Genomic DNA, 18,400 nt, shown 5'->3' with positions numbered 1-18,400 from the left:
CTCCTCCTCCTCCTCCTCCTCCTCTTCCTCCTCCGCCTCATCATCATCATCATTGCATTTATATAGCGCAAAAGGAAGATCCGTGTAACGTGCCTTTCCCAAGGACACAAGGATGGGCCTGAACCTTGAACCCTCAAATCTGTGACCTCACAATTTTGACTCCGGTACCTTAACCACCAGACTACTGACATACATAAACAATCTAACACTCTAATATAGGTACAAAGAATATTTCATCTTTTTTTTTTTTAATAGTAGAGGGTTTTGCGGCGTTCGCAACTGCATAAGGTCATATAAACACCAAGGGGTGGATATCAACAGAGAAGTCTTTACAGGGAATCAGACTTAGACTACTCACCTCTCTAGCTTCAACAGCACGAAGTCTGCTTCGACTATCAAGGCACACTAAAATAGCAGGTCACAAGAGAGTGACAAACATATAAAAAAAAGTAGAGGAAAATGACAATAGTAAGGATTAGGAAAGAAAAAGCAGCAGTTCCCTGTTGTAGATCAGGCACAGTTATGAGCGTAACATGAATCAGCCCATTTACAATTCTACTATGCTTGATCGAGAAATGTCCCCCTTTTGGGAATGGCCTAAAGACACTACAGTCAATGGCACTGCCCCGGGGGGTAATATTTCATGAAAGTTACCAAATAAGCAGTATCACACCAATACAGACAATGTTACAAATAATCAATTTGTTGGCCCCACTGTGAAGGGCCCTGTTTTTTTTAGCTACGGTTGTCGTGTCTTGCTAAAGGACACACACCAGTGACCACCAACCCAAACGCTGTGTCACCGACTTAAGGTTGAAATGTGTCGCTTTTAGGGACAAGCGAGCTAACCCAGATTTCCGGGGTTTCCAGAAATCTTGACCTACACCAAAAATGGGCATGGCCCTACCAGTATGAGACGTTTGGTTTCACTGGTGTGTATATTTGTTTGGTTATAGAGAAAACTCCTCTTGTTTTTTAAAAGAAATTGAACAAGAGGCAAAACCTTACTTTCGTTTTTCTCAAAACAGCGTTTTTCGGGATAGCCCCCTTGTGCTTAAATCTGATGATGAAAATGGCCAAGTTTGTATAACAATTGTATTTCTGTGCTTAAAAGCGACCAATTATTGAGAGCCTGAACTGACTGACTACCGACTCGGCCATTTGTGCCACTCTGAAATTGGGTCCAATAATTATTAGACATGTTTGTTGTATTTTCTCCAGGTTCACAATGGGTCAGGAAACCAAACATGACTTCGAGGACATTCTGAGTCGTCTCGGCGGCTTCAGCAAGTTTCAAGTCCTCATGATTGGATCTGTGTTTACCATGAAGTTCATGATGGGCTGGAGCATGCTACAGGTATCCTGTGTGTTTTAGTTAGCTTTAGTAAGAGTTTTACGGCACTTGCAGCAAAATAAGGTAAAAAAGTGCCGAAGATTAGAGGTGTTGCAAGAGAGTAACAAAAAAACAACAACAACAACAACAAAAAAAACACACAAAAAACCAACCCCAACCCCCCCCCCAAAAAAAAAAAAGGAGGAGGGAAGATAACGACGATGCATTTCTTTATAGCAAAGAGGGAGAAAACCACACCAGAGCACCTGCCAACAGCTCACTATCCTGTCTGTGGTTACGTTTGTTTGTTTAAGTAAGGTTTTACGGTGCTCGCAACTGTATAAGGTAATATGAGCCAGCGCCAAGAGGTGGATGTCAACAGAGAAGTCCAAACGGGGAATCAGGTTTACTCTCCTCACCTCTCTAGCTTCAACAGCACAAAGTCTTCTTCGACTATCAAGTCACCCTGGAAATAGCAGAGTCTCAAGAGAGTGACAGACATACGAAAGAAGTAGAGGAAAATGACGATAATAAGGATGAGGAAAGAAAAAGCAGCAGTTCCCCCTATGTTGTTCCGGCACAGTATGAGCATGATATTGATAAATTAGCCCATTTACAATTCTACTGTGCATAAGAACATGTTGATATCCCCCCTTTGGGAATGGCCTAAAGACAACTTCAGTCAGTAGCAGTGCCGGGGGGTGGGTGGGGGGTGGGGGGTTGGGGGGGGGTTATGTTTGAATAGTTTTGTATGAAAGTGAGTGGCTGAAAATATGAAACCGCAGCGAGAGATTAAAGAAAATGAAATGTCCTTAAGCAAATCTTCACTACTTTTTAAAGGGTCTGTTTGTGTAAAGAACGACCAAAGATTCCAGCGTTCTGAAAGTTATATATTTTTCGAGCAGAAACATCTCTGGATTGGCATAAATTTAAAGTGAGAAAAAGAAAATAATTTGCATTGATTTCAAATTGAATAATGGTTACGGTTAAGGTTAATATATGTGGAAATCAAATAAATACTGTTTACTTATGTCGCAGCTCAACTGAGAGATTCTACTGCCTGAACCTACGAACTTTTTGTTGTTGTTGCGGATTTTACAAGTTAATCCCATGCCCTCAAACGACCCGTCCTTGCTAAGAAAAAGATAGAACCAACATAAGAGTAAAATTCCCAAGTTTCTTAAAAGAGGGGTCTTTGTTCCTGGTAGATGAAAAGAATAAAACTAACGAATTATCAGATAATATATATCTGTAGTTTGTTTTTGGACAATTCGGCAATGTGCGTATTATGTTGACTCTTTTGTGTTGTGTGAGAAAGTTTGAGGGAGAACTCACTCTTGCGAGAAGCGGGATTGCGGCAGTGAGTACTGTCCTGCACCTAGTGGTGAGAAGGTTATGGTTAGGCACCGGCCGGTGATTAATTTTAGTGGACTGTGAAAATTCTTGCAAGAGGATTTTCGAGGCAAGAAGCATCTCTTCGTTACCTTACCTGTGTAGGTAAGAATCAGTGATCTTGTTACAATAATATCATCACCACCCTCCTCTCAGTGTAACAAGTTCGAGGTTAAAACAAAGGAGAAACAGGTTAAAAGAAAGGAAGAAAAGTTAAAAGAAAGGAAGAAAAGTTAAAAGAAAGGAAGAAAAGTTAAAAGAAAGGAAGAAAAGTTAAAAGAAAGGAAGAAAAGTTAAAAGAAAGGAAGAAAAGTTAAAAGAAAGGAAGAAAAGTTAAAAGAAAGGAAGAAAAGTTAAAAGAAAGGAAGAAAAGTTAAAAGAAAGGAAGAAAAGTTAAAAGAAAGGAAGAAAAGTTAAAAGAAAGGAAGAAAAGTTAAAAGAAAGGAAGAAAAGTTAAAAGAAAGGAAGAAAAGTTAAAAGAAAGGAAGAAAAGTTAAAAGAAAGGAAGAAAAGTTAAAAGAAAGGAAGAAAAGGTTAAAATTAAAGCAAAGGAGGAAAAGGTGAAAACAAACCAGGATAAAGTTAAAACAAAAGATGAAAAGGTTACAACAAAGGAGAAAAGGTTACAACAAAGGAGAAAAGGTTAAAACAAAAGAGGAAAAGATTAACATTTAAAAAAGGAGGAAAAAGTTAACACAATGGAGGGAAATGTATAAAAGGTTAAAACAAAGGAGGAAAAATATGCAAAATGAGTCAATGGAACGCCCCCCCCCCCTAAAGGAAGGTTTACAGTTTCAAAATAAATGTTTGAACCAGTTGAAAGGGCAATGCATATATATCTATTTCTCTTGTTCTCGACCCCCTCTCCCCAACTCCACCAATTTCTCACTCTGTGTCCACCCTCCCCTTTTTTTTTATCCCCCCTCCCCCACTCCCACTTTCTTTCTCTGCATTGTAGTCATTTGAAAAATTTTAAAAAGAAGGGTGCATTTTCTCTAATGTAAGAATTTTCTGATTTTCATTTCTTTTCTCTCTGCACTTATATTTTCTTTCCAGATGTCCTTCGCTGGGCTCATTCCGGATTGGTACTGCGTGTTGGACGATGGAGGAAACCGATCTGTCGTGGAGAGGAGCCTGAACTCAACCTTCGAGCGGTGTGAGGTGGATGGAGAAGTTTGCCAGGACTTTCGATTCGTCGAGTCAGCCAGGACGATTATAACAGAGGTAAGGACGGAGAATAAGGAGGGGAGTGGGGAGGGCGGGGGGGTTGTGGTTGTAGTTATGAGAGTAATGCTGGTTAACGTGGCTGCAGTATTCATCATCAATGCCTTTCACCCCTGGCAGGGTATAGGCCACATACACGCTCCCTACTTTTATCTCTGTCCTGGGCTATCTTTCCAAGCTCGTTCCAAGTGAGCTTCATCTCGCTCATGTTCCTTTCCACGCATCTCTTCCATGTTTCCCGTGGCCAGCAATAAATAATTATTGCTATCCTAGAGGCCGTGATGCTGATAACAATCGTAAAGAAGCAAATAGTGGCAGCAGGAACAGGCAGCATCAGTAGTAGTAGTAGTAGTAGTAGTAGTAGTAGTAGTAGTAGTAGTAGTAGTAGTAGTAGTAGTAGTAGTAGTAGTAGTAGCAGTAGCAGCAGCAGTAGCAGCAGCAGCAGTAGCAGCAGCAGCAGCAGTAGTAGCAGTAGTAGTAGTAGTAGTAGTAGTAGTAGTAGGTAGTAGTAGTAGTAGTAGTAGTAGTAGTAGTAGTAGTAGTAGTAGTAGTAGTAGTAGTAGTAGTAGTAGTAGTAGTAGTAGTAATAGTAGTAGTAGTAGTAGTAGTACTAGTTGTAGTTGTAGTAGTAGTAGTAGTAGTAGTAGTAGTAGTAGTAGTAGTAGTAGTAGTAGTACTACTACTAGTAGTAGTAGTAGTGACCGAAGTGCACATGATTTTAGTCTTAGTAAGAGTTTAACGGCACTTGCAACACAACTGGGTCATGTAAATGTTGGTAGAGTTTGAAATGACTTCTTCACTTCTAGCTGCAGAAGATACATAAGCCACCATCAACATCAGAAACAACGCCTGTGCTGTAAAAGTTCTTATACTAATGAGCATGATTCATTGCTAACTGCTGTCATCTCCGAGACACTCTTTAGATGGCCAGAGATCTTTTCTTTTTTTCTCTCTAACTCATCGTTATTTTGCATTCTCAGTTTTCACCCAATCTGATTCCCCTCCTGTTCATTCTCCTGCACTTCTTCTCCCCCTCAAACTTGTCCTCCTCCTCCTCTTCCTCCTCCTCCTCCTCCTCCTCCTCCTCCTCCTCCTCCTCCTCCTCCTCCTCCTCCTCCTCGTCCTCCTCCTCCTCCTCCTCCTCGTCGTCGTCGATTTCTTCTTTTCATCTTTCTCCTCTTCGTCTTTCTCCTCTTCGTCTTTCTCCTTTTCGTCGTCGTCGTCAACATTCTCCTCCCTCCTCCTCCTCCTCCTCCTCCTCCTCCTCCTCCTCCTCCTCCTCCACCTCGTTTTCCTCCTCCTACTTCTTCTCTTCGTCGGCCTCCTCTTCGTCTTTCTCCTCTTCGTCGTCTTCGTCAACATTCTCCTCCTCATTTCCTTCTCATCGCCATAAAGCTCCCCTGGCCATTCTGCCAACCTAATCACTGGTATCGCTTGAGTTTCCCTCTTTCTTTCTCGATGTTTTCTAAATTGTTCTCAAACTATTCTCGTATTAACAGCAAATCCGCATAAAACTTACATAATATAAACATTGAACGGTAAACGAAATTTTCTTGTCCTTCGTTCTCCGTATTCTTTTCTTGAACATCGATATTGTTTTGTTGTGGATCTTCCCCATCTGTTTCAACAAAGTTCAGGTTTAATTCATTTCTGCGACATCCAACCATGGGCTACTTTATTGAGTCTCATCTATCGTCTATTTCAACCCCCCCCCCCAAGCTATTGTCTATTTCAATAACTCTCAGCCTAGTTATGGTCTATTTCCTTAAACCTCAAATATCGTCTCAATCAATAACCCTTAGTCCAGTTATGGTCTATTTTAATAAACCCCAGCTATAGTCTATTTTAATGCCTCTCCTCTCAGCTGTCTCCCAATTCAATGACTTTCAGCTATCGTCTATTTCCCCTGCTTCAAGTCATTTTCTGCATCCATTTCTTTGCTTCTGGCCTTTTCCCTATCTCCCCAATTAGGCGGTTTTCTTGGCAGTATAAGAGCTAAGAATAGAGTGAATGTTGTACTGACCAGCCCGCTCAGGAAAACATAACACAAGCCCAAGTGATTGATCAGTAGCGGTATCAGCACCGGCTCCAAAAACATCAGAGGTATCTGAGCCGTACTCACGACACCCAGGTTTGAGACGTAATGAGTGGAGCCGAAAATATCGTGTGCATAAAAGTTGATATGAGTCCGAAAGATTCCCACACACGAGAACTCTGCCACCACTGCGGCGAGGAAGAGAGGGGGGCAGAACTGTGGGGAAATGCACATTATGGTCATGAAGATGCTGGTGAGCCCAGATGTTAGGACGATGCTCATCTTTGCTCCCAGTCGGTCGAGACACATTCCTCCTACGGGTCGGAAGAAGAAGAGTAGGGCTAAGTTGGAGATTCCAGTGGCGGTCAGCACAGCGTCGTTGTTGACGTACGTCTGAGCGAATTGTTTATACAGTGTCATATGGACAGTAGAGGCGTGGTTCATAAGCAGAGACAGGAACCAGGTGACCCAAAATGTGGGAACGAACAAGAGCTCTTTCGGGGATAGATGGTGCGGCTGGTCTCGGGCCAGGCTTTCGTCTTTGGATTGAGGATTAGCTTTACGTGCGTCCATGAGACTTATAGAAGCAGACACGCTCTTTTCCTGCTCCAGATACATCGAGTCTGTGGAACTGTTGGAATTGTGCGATTTAGGAGAATAGCATCGAGACGCAGTCTCAGGGAGGGCGACGTCTTGTTCTGAAAGCGATATTGCAGAGTCCACCGTAGACGTCTCTTCGCTCTTGTCATTGTTGCTGTTGATGCTGCTACTGCTGCTGCTGCTGCTGCTGCTGCTGCTATTGCAGCTGCGTCTGTTACTGCTGCTGGTGATGTTGACAGCTTTGGTGGATGTCAGTTCAGGATGGGTGTAAACAGTATTGTTTGGAATCTGTAATACGGAATCATAACTCCTCAAATCAACATCAGAACTCACAGAATCGCTGCTCTTTTCTGCAACGATTTCTATCAGCTCCTCTTCAATTCCTTGAACGTTACCTGCTGTGTAGAGAAGTAAGGATCCGAGACACGTAGTCAGCAGCGCCAGGATACCCAGGACTAAGAAAAACGTTGGCACACGGTCGAGAAGAACCTGGTCTGTGAAAAAGCCGTCACGGTCAGCTTTGATGTTCGTGGGGTTGATCACAACGTAAGTGATTACTATGATGAGAAGGTTCCCGGCAGTGCCACCGGCATTCACCACGCCTGTGACGAGGCCGCTGCTTTTGCTTGTTCCCTGACGCACGATCTTGGAGATCATGGCACGGACCGCGCCAGAAGACAAGCCGTTGACCGCTCCAAAAGTGACCACGAATGCTACAGGAGATACAATTGTCCACGTACTGACCAGTACAGATACGAAAGCTAGACAAGAGCTGACGATCAATGTGAGCGTAGCTGACAATTTTCTTTCCGTGAAGCCGGCGAGCAACATGCCGAGAGGGGTGACTATGTAGTACGCACACACCACCCACAAGGGGTACTCGTTGGAATGTCTGTTGGGACTCTGGGCGTGGTAGTATGAGGTGAGGTAAATGAGAAGGTTTCCGAAGAAAGAGGAAAGTCCAACTGGGAACATGAAGAATATGCATCCCCATACGAGGGAAAGTGTTCTCCTTCTGGAAGACAGCTCCATTTTCGACAGCTTCGGCACTGTGGACGACACACAAGGAAGATGTTGGTAGAGGATATTGAGAAGTAGGTGTCATTTGTAGGGTAAGCTAATAGATGAGCAGAAAAAAAAATTAAGGTTATATACATGTGTTGTTCTTCATGCCTATGCGACAGGAGTCAGTGTGAAGTGAGGGCAACTTAAGGGGATGGATAGATGCACCTGTCTCAACTGGCTCTCTCTCTCTCTCTCACTCACTCACTCTCTCTCTCTCTCTCTCTCTCTCCCCCCCTCTCTCTCTCTCATTCGCTCTCTCTTTCTCTCACACACACGCACATTAATGTACATATCTTGACAATGACTTCAGGACTCTTTTTTCCTATTCGGCTTACGTTTCCAAGGACCAGAGATCACAGACTGATCTAACCCTAAGAAACGAAAGTTAAAAGGCTAAATAGGACACTCATTTTATTCTCCAGGTATTTAAAAAAACTGCATGCTTAGCTCATTTAAATGATATATATCAACATGCAGAGGTAAAATTGCTAGCTTTGCTCATTTAAATGATATATATCAACATGCGGAGGTCGTCGAAAGGTCCTTTCAAATATAACATATTATTTTACATGTCAATTTACTGACAGACTTAAGATGAACCAAGAAGCTTCTGGAAATTGGCATATTTTGAAGACTTGATAACAACTGTAGAATGTAGAACTTTGCTATTTCTGATTAAGTATTTCCATACACGTGTCATGGGTTCTCGTACAACATTTCTGACCATAGTAAATGTTCATTTTCTTAATATTCAAAATAAAAAGAGAGACGGCTGACATTTAAAAAACAAATCAGTTTTATAACCCTTCTATCCAATACAAATGGAATGCACGATTGCTGGCTAGCCTCGCAAAGAAACTAATTTGCAACCAGAAACATTTTTGATACTTTTTAGGTCTCTCGTTTTGAAAAGTAAAATATTGAGTTTTAAGCACACACTAGAAATAGAAACTTGCTGCAGAAATTTTCCTAAAATGTTTTATTTTTTCCCCTAATCTTTGAAAAGCAGCTACTGGAATGACGATGACATAGGCTATAAAGGAAAACTCGATCTGGGCCAGTCTTTAGAAGGAATTTTAAAATTGCTCTATTGGCAGGGCTATGAAGCGGATTGCTTTGAAATTTCTTTTTTCAATCATCTTATCTCCCAAGGTCTAACATCCTGCTTAGCTTCAATCACATTCCGTTATATCGAAGAAATTTGATTCGAAAGCCCTAATTTTTGCTATCTTTTCGAAAATTCTCTTCCTTTTGGCTTTTATAGATAATAACAAGAACATGTTGGGGCTTTCTAGCCCTTGAAACGAGCACCGTGTCACAGCTTGCCAGAGGACGAGAATCTAGGCGAAAAAACTTCAATGCGTGCAAGCAAGATGCAAGAAACAAAATTCGTGCATCATTCTAGTCTCTGAATGGCATATGCTAATTTGGAATCCCCCCCCCCCCACCCTTTTACATTATTTCAAAATGTATTTCTGACATGAAGTCACCGTCGACTAAAATGTGAATAAATGTGGTCCTTGAGAGAATGGAGATCCCGAATGTGCGTTTTAGGTCAAGTTAGTTCTCAGTTAAAAGGTGGAGGGGGGGGGGGCAAGTATATTTTTACCCGTTGGAAGAAGTGCCAGTGCGTGTGCCCCAGCGCGACGCGAAAGTATCCCACGGCACGGGTATAGATCACAAACGTTGAGTCAAACCATAGACTGTATACTGTCATAGTCACCTCTTTCCTCTCATTAAAAACCTCCTAAATGACACACTGGTAGGAAGTGGACAATTTGCAATATTTACAGTCACCCACAGACGACAAGTAAAACGACTGATCTACAAGCAGCCAACTACAAAACAACAACAACAACAACAACAACAACAACAACAACAACAACAACAACAACAACATCAAACATCCAAAGCAAAAAAGAAAACCCAAACCCCCAAAACTAAAGAAAAAAAAACGAGCCCAAAAACCCAATGAGCACGGATGATTTCAATGGCTATTTTGCTGACTGGGGCTACACCAACTACTGTGGCACAGGCCGAAAGAAAGAAGAGCTATGTGATATCAGCAACATAACGTGTTTCAAGATGCCGACTCTCAGCCGGCCTGATCTCACCATCAGAATCTGCTCACCCGACATTGGAAACTCCAGTCAAATCGAAGTGGTTGACGACATAGGAAATGATCACAGGCCTATCATTACATACAAAGACCTTCACTTCACCTGCGTTGGACCACCCTCGTAGGACTCATTGGAACTCTAAGAAAGCCAAGTGGGCAGAAGATGAAACGACTTCTGACAACCTTCTCTCTGGTATACTAGAAACAGAAAACTGATTTTTTAAAACCCTATCCGTACGCCATGGAATCATTTTGTACCCCCTGGGTTGTATTCTTCACATTTTAGAATACTTCTAGTACGAAGATCTCTTTGAAACTTTCAGTTTTTCTCAAAAAATCATTTTGACAGACTGATGTGCAAAGCGTACGGATCGGATTAACGAGTAAATTTCCTCTTTGGAAAGTGGTGGCACAGAGTTCCTTACGTCGCATGGATACGATAGTAAAACACGACGTACGGATAGGGTTAATGGCCAAGTCACTTTAAAAAATATTTAAGCTGCACTTCAGCACATTCCACGGAGATTCCGAGGAAACTTCAAATCCTTTTGGAGTAACGAAATCCAGATTGCTTGGACAGAAAGAGAAAAAGTTGGACAGTTTTTGGAAAATTCGCCATCGCAAACAACTCGAACCCACTACAACAAGACCTTCGCTCAGGTGATGATCACTGTTAAAAAGTCCTCCAAAAAGAGAAATGGACACAAAAATCTTTACCTCCACCTCCACGACAGTGGAACAAAGGTCTGGTCTCTTGTCAGCGATCTTTCAGGAAAAAGACAGAAAGTCAACCCCAAACCTATTTTCCTTACATGAAGATATAAGATAAATATTAAAAAATCTAAGAGAATTGCCCAGGTAATACTACTCCTGAATAATGGGAAACCACCTGGAGGAGTAAAGAGCTACTACTTCTGTCACTAACATCATGTATCGGTAAGCTTACTGAAAGAAATATAAACAACTACGTGAACTTGTAAGAAGGTGGGGGTGATGGATTGGACATACTCTCAGGAAGTCAGGCAGCTGCATAACAAAGAAAGTTTTGGATTGGAATCCACAGAGTAAGAGATCAAGAGGAAGACCGCTTGGAACGTGAAGAATAACAAAAATCGATGTACAGAAAAGTGAGAAGACATGGAATAACCCCAAGAGGATAGCCCATGAGAGAGAAAGGTGGACGGTGTTTGTCCGTGGCCTATACCCTGGTGCAGGGTGAGAACAGCAATGCTGATGATGACCTCAACTGGTACCTGGAGAACTCCAACAGCATGAACTCACGCAACTGGTAATGACAGAATAGACACACTTTTGACAAAATGGGATCCAGACAGGAACAGCCTAACATTCCAACTTCATACAACACAGCTAAACAAATAATTAAAATCGTTAACAAACAAAATTGAAATGAACAGGTGGGACTTCGGAAAAACTGTCAGAGCAGCTTCCAAACACAATATGACTACAACAACACGAAATAGCAATATCAACCACTTTCAGAGAAAGGAACATATCACGATCTTCCACCTACGAACAGAACATAACATGCAGCTCACCTTCCTCTAGCACAGAATAAAACCAGAGATTCCCCCCAGCTTGTCCTTTGTGTGACTATAGGTCTTCGTATGAGACTGTTTTCCACTGCACAGTCTCAATGACATCAGGGCTACCCTTCTCCCTTCGAGACCTAAAATAACACTCTCTATGGAACTGCACAGAACCTGCACTTATTACTACATGGCATTGGTCAGAACTGCAAGAGCCGAGCAGTTGCTGGATCGATAACAACATCAACAACAACAACAGTAACAATAACAACAGCAACAATAACAACAAAAACAACAACAACAACAACAAGAGCAACAACAACAACATCAATAACAACAACTACAACAACAACAACAACAACTACAACAACAACAAGAGCAACAGCAACAACAACACCACCAACAAAAGTAACAACAACAACACCAATAACAACAACAACTACAACAACAATAACAACAACAACAACAACAACAACACCAATAACAACAACAACAACAACACAACAACAACAACAACAGCAACGATGACGACAACGACAACGACGACGACAATAACAACATCAAAGCCATCCGCGCACCTTGCCAGTTTCCGCTTTTATCCCGTGATAACTCTGAGCTATTATGAACGTATTACGATTTTTATATTTTAAAAAGTAACAAAAACAGAGGTAAGCAAAAACATTTATAGTTCCGAGTGGAACGGAGAAGCTAAAAAGAGCGCTGTGGAAGCTTCGTGCGTTTATGGCACTCTCAGGTCATTCTGACATGCTGTATGAAATACTTTTATCAGGTAGCAGCTGCTGCTAAAATATCTATCTATCTATCTATTAATCTATCTATCTATCTATCTATCTATCTATCTATCTATCTATCTTTCTATCTATCTAACTATCGCTAATATTTGTGAAGGTTTGTCACTTTGGTCGCCTAAAACTTCCGAACCACTTAAATTTCGAATTTCAGAAATTTAACGACGGTTCAGAATCAGTTAAAGGGTGCACAGTTATATCAAGGAGTCTGAAGTCATTAGTTTAATTTTCAATATTGCATTGCCTTCGTTTAGATATGGATCTAGATTCTAATCTTGGGAAAGTCCGTCTACTAAGACGCCACTGTGAACATGTGAGGCTTCCGTTCACAAGCAATGCGTACTGTTTCCACAATGACTTGACGATCAATTCTTTTTAGTCCGTTTGTCGAACGGGTACTTGCTTTTCTTTCTGCCGACTTTCTGAATAGAGCCATTCACTTGTTTTGCCTAAATAGGAATCTGACATGACATAGTATGTTGTTATCAACTCGGAAATACTACACATCTTGTCTATTTAACCCTAATCGTACGTCGTGTTTTACTATCGTATCCATACGACGTGGGGAACTCTGTGCCACCACTTTCAAAGATTAAAATTACTCGTTAATCCAATCCCTACGCTTTGCATAGCAGTTTGTCAAAATAATTTTTTTGAGAAATGCTGAAAGTTTCAAAGAGATCTTCGTACTAGAAGTATTCTTAAATGTGAAGAATACTACGCCGGGGGTACAAAATGACACCAGGGCGTACGGATAGGGTTAACAGAGAATTCAATCTTAATTTACACGTTTACACATATACAGGTAGGGGATTGAATACAGTAATCAAGGAACCCTATTTTTCACTGCAGGGGCAAACAGAAGACAGGAAAATAGAACACAAAATACAGGCTGTCAATATGTCTTGTTAAGTGCATTGAGGATTGTAAACAATGGAGATGCGCTATATAAATGCTGCCATGTACCATTATGAAATGTGAGGCGTACTGACAAAAAGAGTTACTTCTCACAATCCACAATTGGAGATTTTTGGCCAAAATTCGACAATAGAGTCAAATTTGTAGATTTTCTGTTGATGCCATATTCTTTAACTTTAAGTATAACATGCCTTTTATTATTTCATACTTCTAAATTGTAAAAACTTCACCTATAAATAACCCTGATGTGTCTATTTCCATAGAACTTGAATCTGAGAAGTAACTCATTTTGTCAGCTCGCTTCACAAATGGAAAAGATTATAATACGAACATCCTAACAAAGACCTTTTTGCAACCCTAGGTTTCTCGTAGTTGTCAAAAGTTAGGGCATGAAAAAACATACTTCAACGAAAGGGTCGAGATCTCGACTCACCTTTTTTTTCTTTTCACTTCACAGTGGTTGAATGGAATCACACTATTTCACTTCTTCCTTTGCGGGCATGGGACTAATGCTTTAGTAGGGATTCAGTTCAAAACGGCAGTTGTAGCCCATCTTGTAACAATAATTATATTATACTGTCGATATTTCCAGGAGTGAAATATGTTTTTCTCACTTCTTCCTTTGCGGGCATGGGACTAATGCTTTAGTAGGGATTCAGTTCAAAACGGCAGTAGTAGCCCATCTTGTAACAATAATAATATTATACTGTCGATATTTCCAGGAGTGATATAATATGTTTTTCTATATCTTCACCCTGCTTCTAAAGTTCTCTTTTAATAATCTTACTACAGCCTTCGGTCTTCTCTCTATTCCGTTTTCGTGGAAACTCTTTATCCAATATTTTCGGTCTCGTTATCAGTTTCGTCGACTGTTTCAACTGTTTTACTGTTGATTCTGTTTTAATACATTCCTGAGCCCACGGTTTGAAAAATCCTCTAGTCTGAGTCAGGCGGTTGTGCGTTTATGAGACCCGTGTAGACATTTAAAGTGTGATTGGTATTTGCTATTGGAAAGTTTATAGTGCTTTGGTCAGTTAAGAAGTCCAGTGGTCGGCACTTAAATGACTTTGTTGCGTTGCAAGTGCGTAAAACTCACTCTTACTAAAACAAAAAGTAGTCTAGTGGTTAGGCTACCAGACCCGTAATGTGAAGGTTGCGGTTTCTAGGTTTTGAGGCTCCGCTCAGTTGGTCCGGTACTCTGTGTCCTTGAGAAAGGCACGATCGATCTACACGCCTTTTCCTTATTATTAGCTCCTTGATATGGGTGGTGAACATCAAGTATATGAAAGTTCCGCCTCTGAAAGGTAGGTAAGTGGTTTTTTTTAAGTTTTAGTAAAACGAACAGCCCAATAAAGAACCCTGAGAGTGTATTATACTTGTTCCAGTTTCCTTCAGTTCACCGGGATTTAAAATATGAGGCATCGTGGTGAAATCAGGCGATCGTCATACTACTGAAATTAAAGAAACAGGTATTTTTACTTCCCGTTGGGTAATTTAAAAAAATAAAATGTATTCCTTCTTTTTTTTGCTCAACACCCATGTCCATTCAAAAAAACATTTCTGTTTTACGTTTCACAGGAAAATGTTGATCCAAGGCACACAAATTGTGAGGTGTGCTGATAAAATAAGTTACCTCTCGGAATCCACAAATGGAGATATTGGCCACAAACCGACACTTGGGTCTAATTTGTAGAATCTCTATTGGTGCCATATTCTTTAACCATAACATGCCTTTTATTATTTCATACTTATATATTGTTTAAACTTCACCTATAAGCGTGGTGTATCTATTTCCTTAAGGCTTGAATCTGAGAAGTTACTCATTTTGTCTGCACACTTCACAAATGTTATTGTGCAGTTTTCACACACACGCCTTGGAAGTCACAAAACTTTGGACGGCCATTTTATAGCTAATTTTACCGCTGACACCAGGTGACCCCCACCTCCCACAATCGCAAGTATCTCAACCTCTATTCAAGCTAGATGGATATTTTATTTTCATCAAAAGCATGACAAATAAACAAGCCGTAAAATGATCCTAATAACTCCATATGCCCCCAAAGTTGACGAGAGCCTGATTCCCCTGTGTTGTAAAACAAATGTCATAGTCGTGTCAAGTAAGGTGTTGCACTTTTCCGAAGCAAAAAGGAAGCCCCATGATAGGAAGACCTTCACATTGTCTATTGCGCCATCATACTTCAAAACACGACTTTTAAGTTGGCCAACCCGGAATACTGTCTCGTCCATATGGTCTCACATGGGATGCGACATTATCTTTTACATATTTTATGTCCCCATCCGAACAATTCACGTAATTTTAGGAGGCAGCCTTTGACCTTGCTTGTCCGGACCAATTTCGGTTGACATTCTGAAGAGGAAGTAAAGAGTATATAATAATAATAATTGCATTTATATAGCGTATATCCATGCTCAAGAGCATGCTCTATGCGCTTTACAACTATTATTACTCCAGCAGACCCTCTTCCGAGAACACTCAGAAACATTCTCGGCTTCTGCGAAAGCATACAGTGCAAGCTGCGGATTTCACGCCCTCAAACACTATCAAACTGACAAGATCGTTCACTGTCCATAGCCGGGTACCCATTTCCACCTGGGTGAAGTGAGGAAACTTTGTGCAAAGTGCCTTTCCCAAGGACACAACGTCGGGCCCCTGAGTAGTGCTGACAAAACATGATATCGTCTTCTTAGTATGCATCTGTATGGCTCTTTTCGTCTATGCAGACGGTAGGTTTAGCCAATGATAGTACATAACAAGATGGGCCACTTCTCTCTTTGAGCCAATTAAAAAAGTGTCCTCAAAATTTGGTGGCGCCCTCTTCACAAAAACGCACTCTTTGCGAACAGAGTTACCCTACTTGAGTTTTAAAAAATCAAAGTGAAACTAGCAAGTTTTGGGATAAATTTCGGAAGAACGCTTTTTTAAAATGGTTACGCTGACAAAAAACCTCTTCCGGAGGAAAGGGTGATGGTTTTCTTCGTATAATTTGACTTTAAAATGAAAGGCGAGAGGTCATTAAAATAAAAAAACAACTAAAACTTCGCACTGAACGTACCCGAACTGCTGATGAACAGCAGTCGATCTGCGCACGCAAGGAGGTGCTATTCCTATTCTTCTTCTATAAAAACGAAAGAGAGCTTCAAAACAGACTGCAGCGCCATCTGAAGCAAAGAGCGGACTTCCTGCGGACACTTTTTTGGCTGAGTGGCCCATCTTGTTATTTACTATCTTTGGTTTAGCTTAAAACCTATTTTCTGCCGACGTCCCTTTTTAAGGAGACTTTTAAAAAAGCCGATACTTCATAAATATTCAAAAATTTTGTTTCAAAGTTATAAGTTTTCAGATACCAAAATGATACATTTTTTGTTAAGCAAGAAAAGTTTCACACCAGTGTGAGTTTTTAATGCTGATTTTGGCCTTCTTCGCCGTGCAGCTTCTTTCATGGCTAGTTCTTCCTCTGTTTGAAGCGCGCAGATTCTGTCGCAGTGCTTGTACTTTTCAAAATGGCGGATGGCTGAGTTCCGCCCAAAGCACTTGATATGCCTATACATAAGGGAGATATACCAGACTATCTAAACTAAACACCTGCTGCCATCTCAGAAAGGTTAAAATTTCGCCAAGAACTTGTGAAAGGCGTACCTCTCATTTGCATGTTGCTCGGACTTTACATCTGGTGTTGTCCCGTGTCTCTATTCTTTGCCCGTTCTACATTACAACCATTAGCTTTAAAAGAATCGAGTGAAATTCTTTGAAAATTTTTGGGGGATAAAATTTGCATTAGACACACGACAGGATGAGACAATATAAAATACTCCCCCCTCCCCTTCTCCCCCACAAAAAAGAAAAGAAAAAAAAAGAAAAGAAAAGAAAATAAAGAGAGAGGAAAGGAAAAAAGCTAGAGAACAACAGTCACAGTGAAATATGACGCTTCACGAATAAAAACTGTTGGAAACAAGAGACAGGAGAGAAGGCCGCAAGCTGTGCCTTTGATTTTTTGGGAATATTTTTCAAAATGTAGCAAACTTTTCTCTGCCGGAATTGGTCTCATCGGCCACAACAGAAGCCACGAGTCATCGCAACCTTTAATTCTTCAAATTCTTCTATTTCGCTGGAGAAATATTCTCCTCTGCAGATGTACTGGTCGTCGTCAGACATTGACGGACGAGCTATTATTATTATTATTATTATTATTATTATTATTATTATTATTATTATTATTACCATTACCATCATTACCACCATTATCATTATCATTATTATTATCATTATTACTATTATTACTATTATTATTATGGTTGCGGTGTTATGTTTGTTGGTGGTGTGGTGCTTTCTTTTGATGTAACCCCCGTGGATGACGTCAGTGGTGGTGGGTGTGGTGATCACAGTGTTTTTGCCTGTAACATTGAGTAAGGCTCTTCTTAGTAACATTGTAAGGTTATTCAGCCCCAGGTAATACATGTTTGTTTTATAATACATGTTTGTTTTATAATACATGTTTGTTTTATAATACATGTTTGTTTTATAATACATGTTTGTTTTATAATACATGTTTGTTTTATAATACATGTTTGTTTTAGTAAGGTTTTACGGCGCTCGCAACTGCATAGGAAATACATGTACATGTAGAGTCGGACATCAGTAAGAGGGAGACAGAAGTCGACGGAGCTGACCACACCAGAGCTCCCGTCAACTACCCGCGAGATCTCCGTGAGGGTGATGTATCGTAACATAAAGGAAGGAGCATGGGAACATTACCGTACAGAGCAAAGTAAGGAACCTGATTAGCCTCAGTAAACAGGAAACTCTGCACCCGGACTAGGATAATGATACTAATAATGATAATAAATAGCATTGGTATAACGCATATCCCCGCTCGACAACAAGGTATATGCGCTTTACACAATAACATTATTACATCAGCATACCATAGAACACTCAGAAACATTCTCAGCTTCCCGGGTAGCATACAGTGCAAGCAGCTGATAAAGCGCTCCAACACTATAGTCCGGACAACATTAAATGGACAATTTGTCGACCTCATTACACCGAATCTAAGTTGCGAACCTCTCTGATTTTTTTGGCATGCGCTTTTGAATTTTTAAAGACCTAAAAATCTCGATTTTAGTGCATATGCGACAAATATAAAGATGTGCTATCTATGTAATCATTAGTAATTAATTGTCCATTAAACTCATCACCACGCACTGTTTATAGTGATTTTTAAGGGTTTTTAAAAAATTCAAAGGCACATAAAAAAAATCAAGGCAATTCACCTTTTAGTTTCTGTGTAATAAGGTCGACACGTTGTCCATTTGGTATTGTTCAGACTATGGCTCCCC

At 40.6% G+C, this 18,400-nt stretch overlaps 2 protein-coding genes across 2 annotated transcripts in view; one reads left to right on the top strand and one right to left on the bottom strand.

The window, feature by feature from the left end:
- The window catches only part of LOC101845843 (solute carrier family 22 member 7), a gene marked incomplete in the record, with an annotated part of 111,993 nt that overhangs the window by 6,970 nt on the left and 86,623 nt on the right, over positions 1–18,400 (top strand). Inside the window, 2 exon segments of the mRNA XM_035969147.1 lie at positions 1,222–1,357; positions 3,782–3,949. Of these exon segments, the coding sequence (XP_035825040.1) occupies positions 1,229–1,357; positions 3,782–3,949 (297 nt within the window).
- LOC101846068 lies at positions 5,761–7,578 on the bottom strand. Its single transcript, XM_013081187.2, has one exon. The coding sequence runs from the start codon at positions 7,557–7,559 to the stop codon at positions 5,847–5,849; it is 1,713 nt and encodes a 570-aa protein (XP_012936641.2). The 5' UTR covers positions 7,560–7,578; the 3' UTR covers positions 5,761–5,846.

This window comes from Aplysia californica, unplaced genomic scaffold (assembly GCF_000002075.1).
Source record: "Aplysia californica isolate F4 #8 unplaced genomic scaffold, AplCal3.0 scaffold00120, whole genome shotgun sequence".
Lineage (NCBI taxonomy): Eukaryota > Metazoa > Mollusca > Gastropoda > Aplysiida > Aplysiidae > Aplysia > Aplysia californica.
The sequence above is the reverse complement of the archived record's forward strand: the minus strand, read 5'-3'. Positions and strand labels throughout refer to the sequence as shown.

Bases quoted from the DNA above. Each gene is read 5' to 3' on its own strand.
- LOC101846068 (XM_013081187.2), bottom strand. From the start codon at position 7,559: ATGTTCCCAGTTGGACTTTCCTCTTTCTTCGGAAACCTTCTCATTTAC.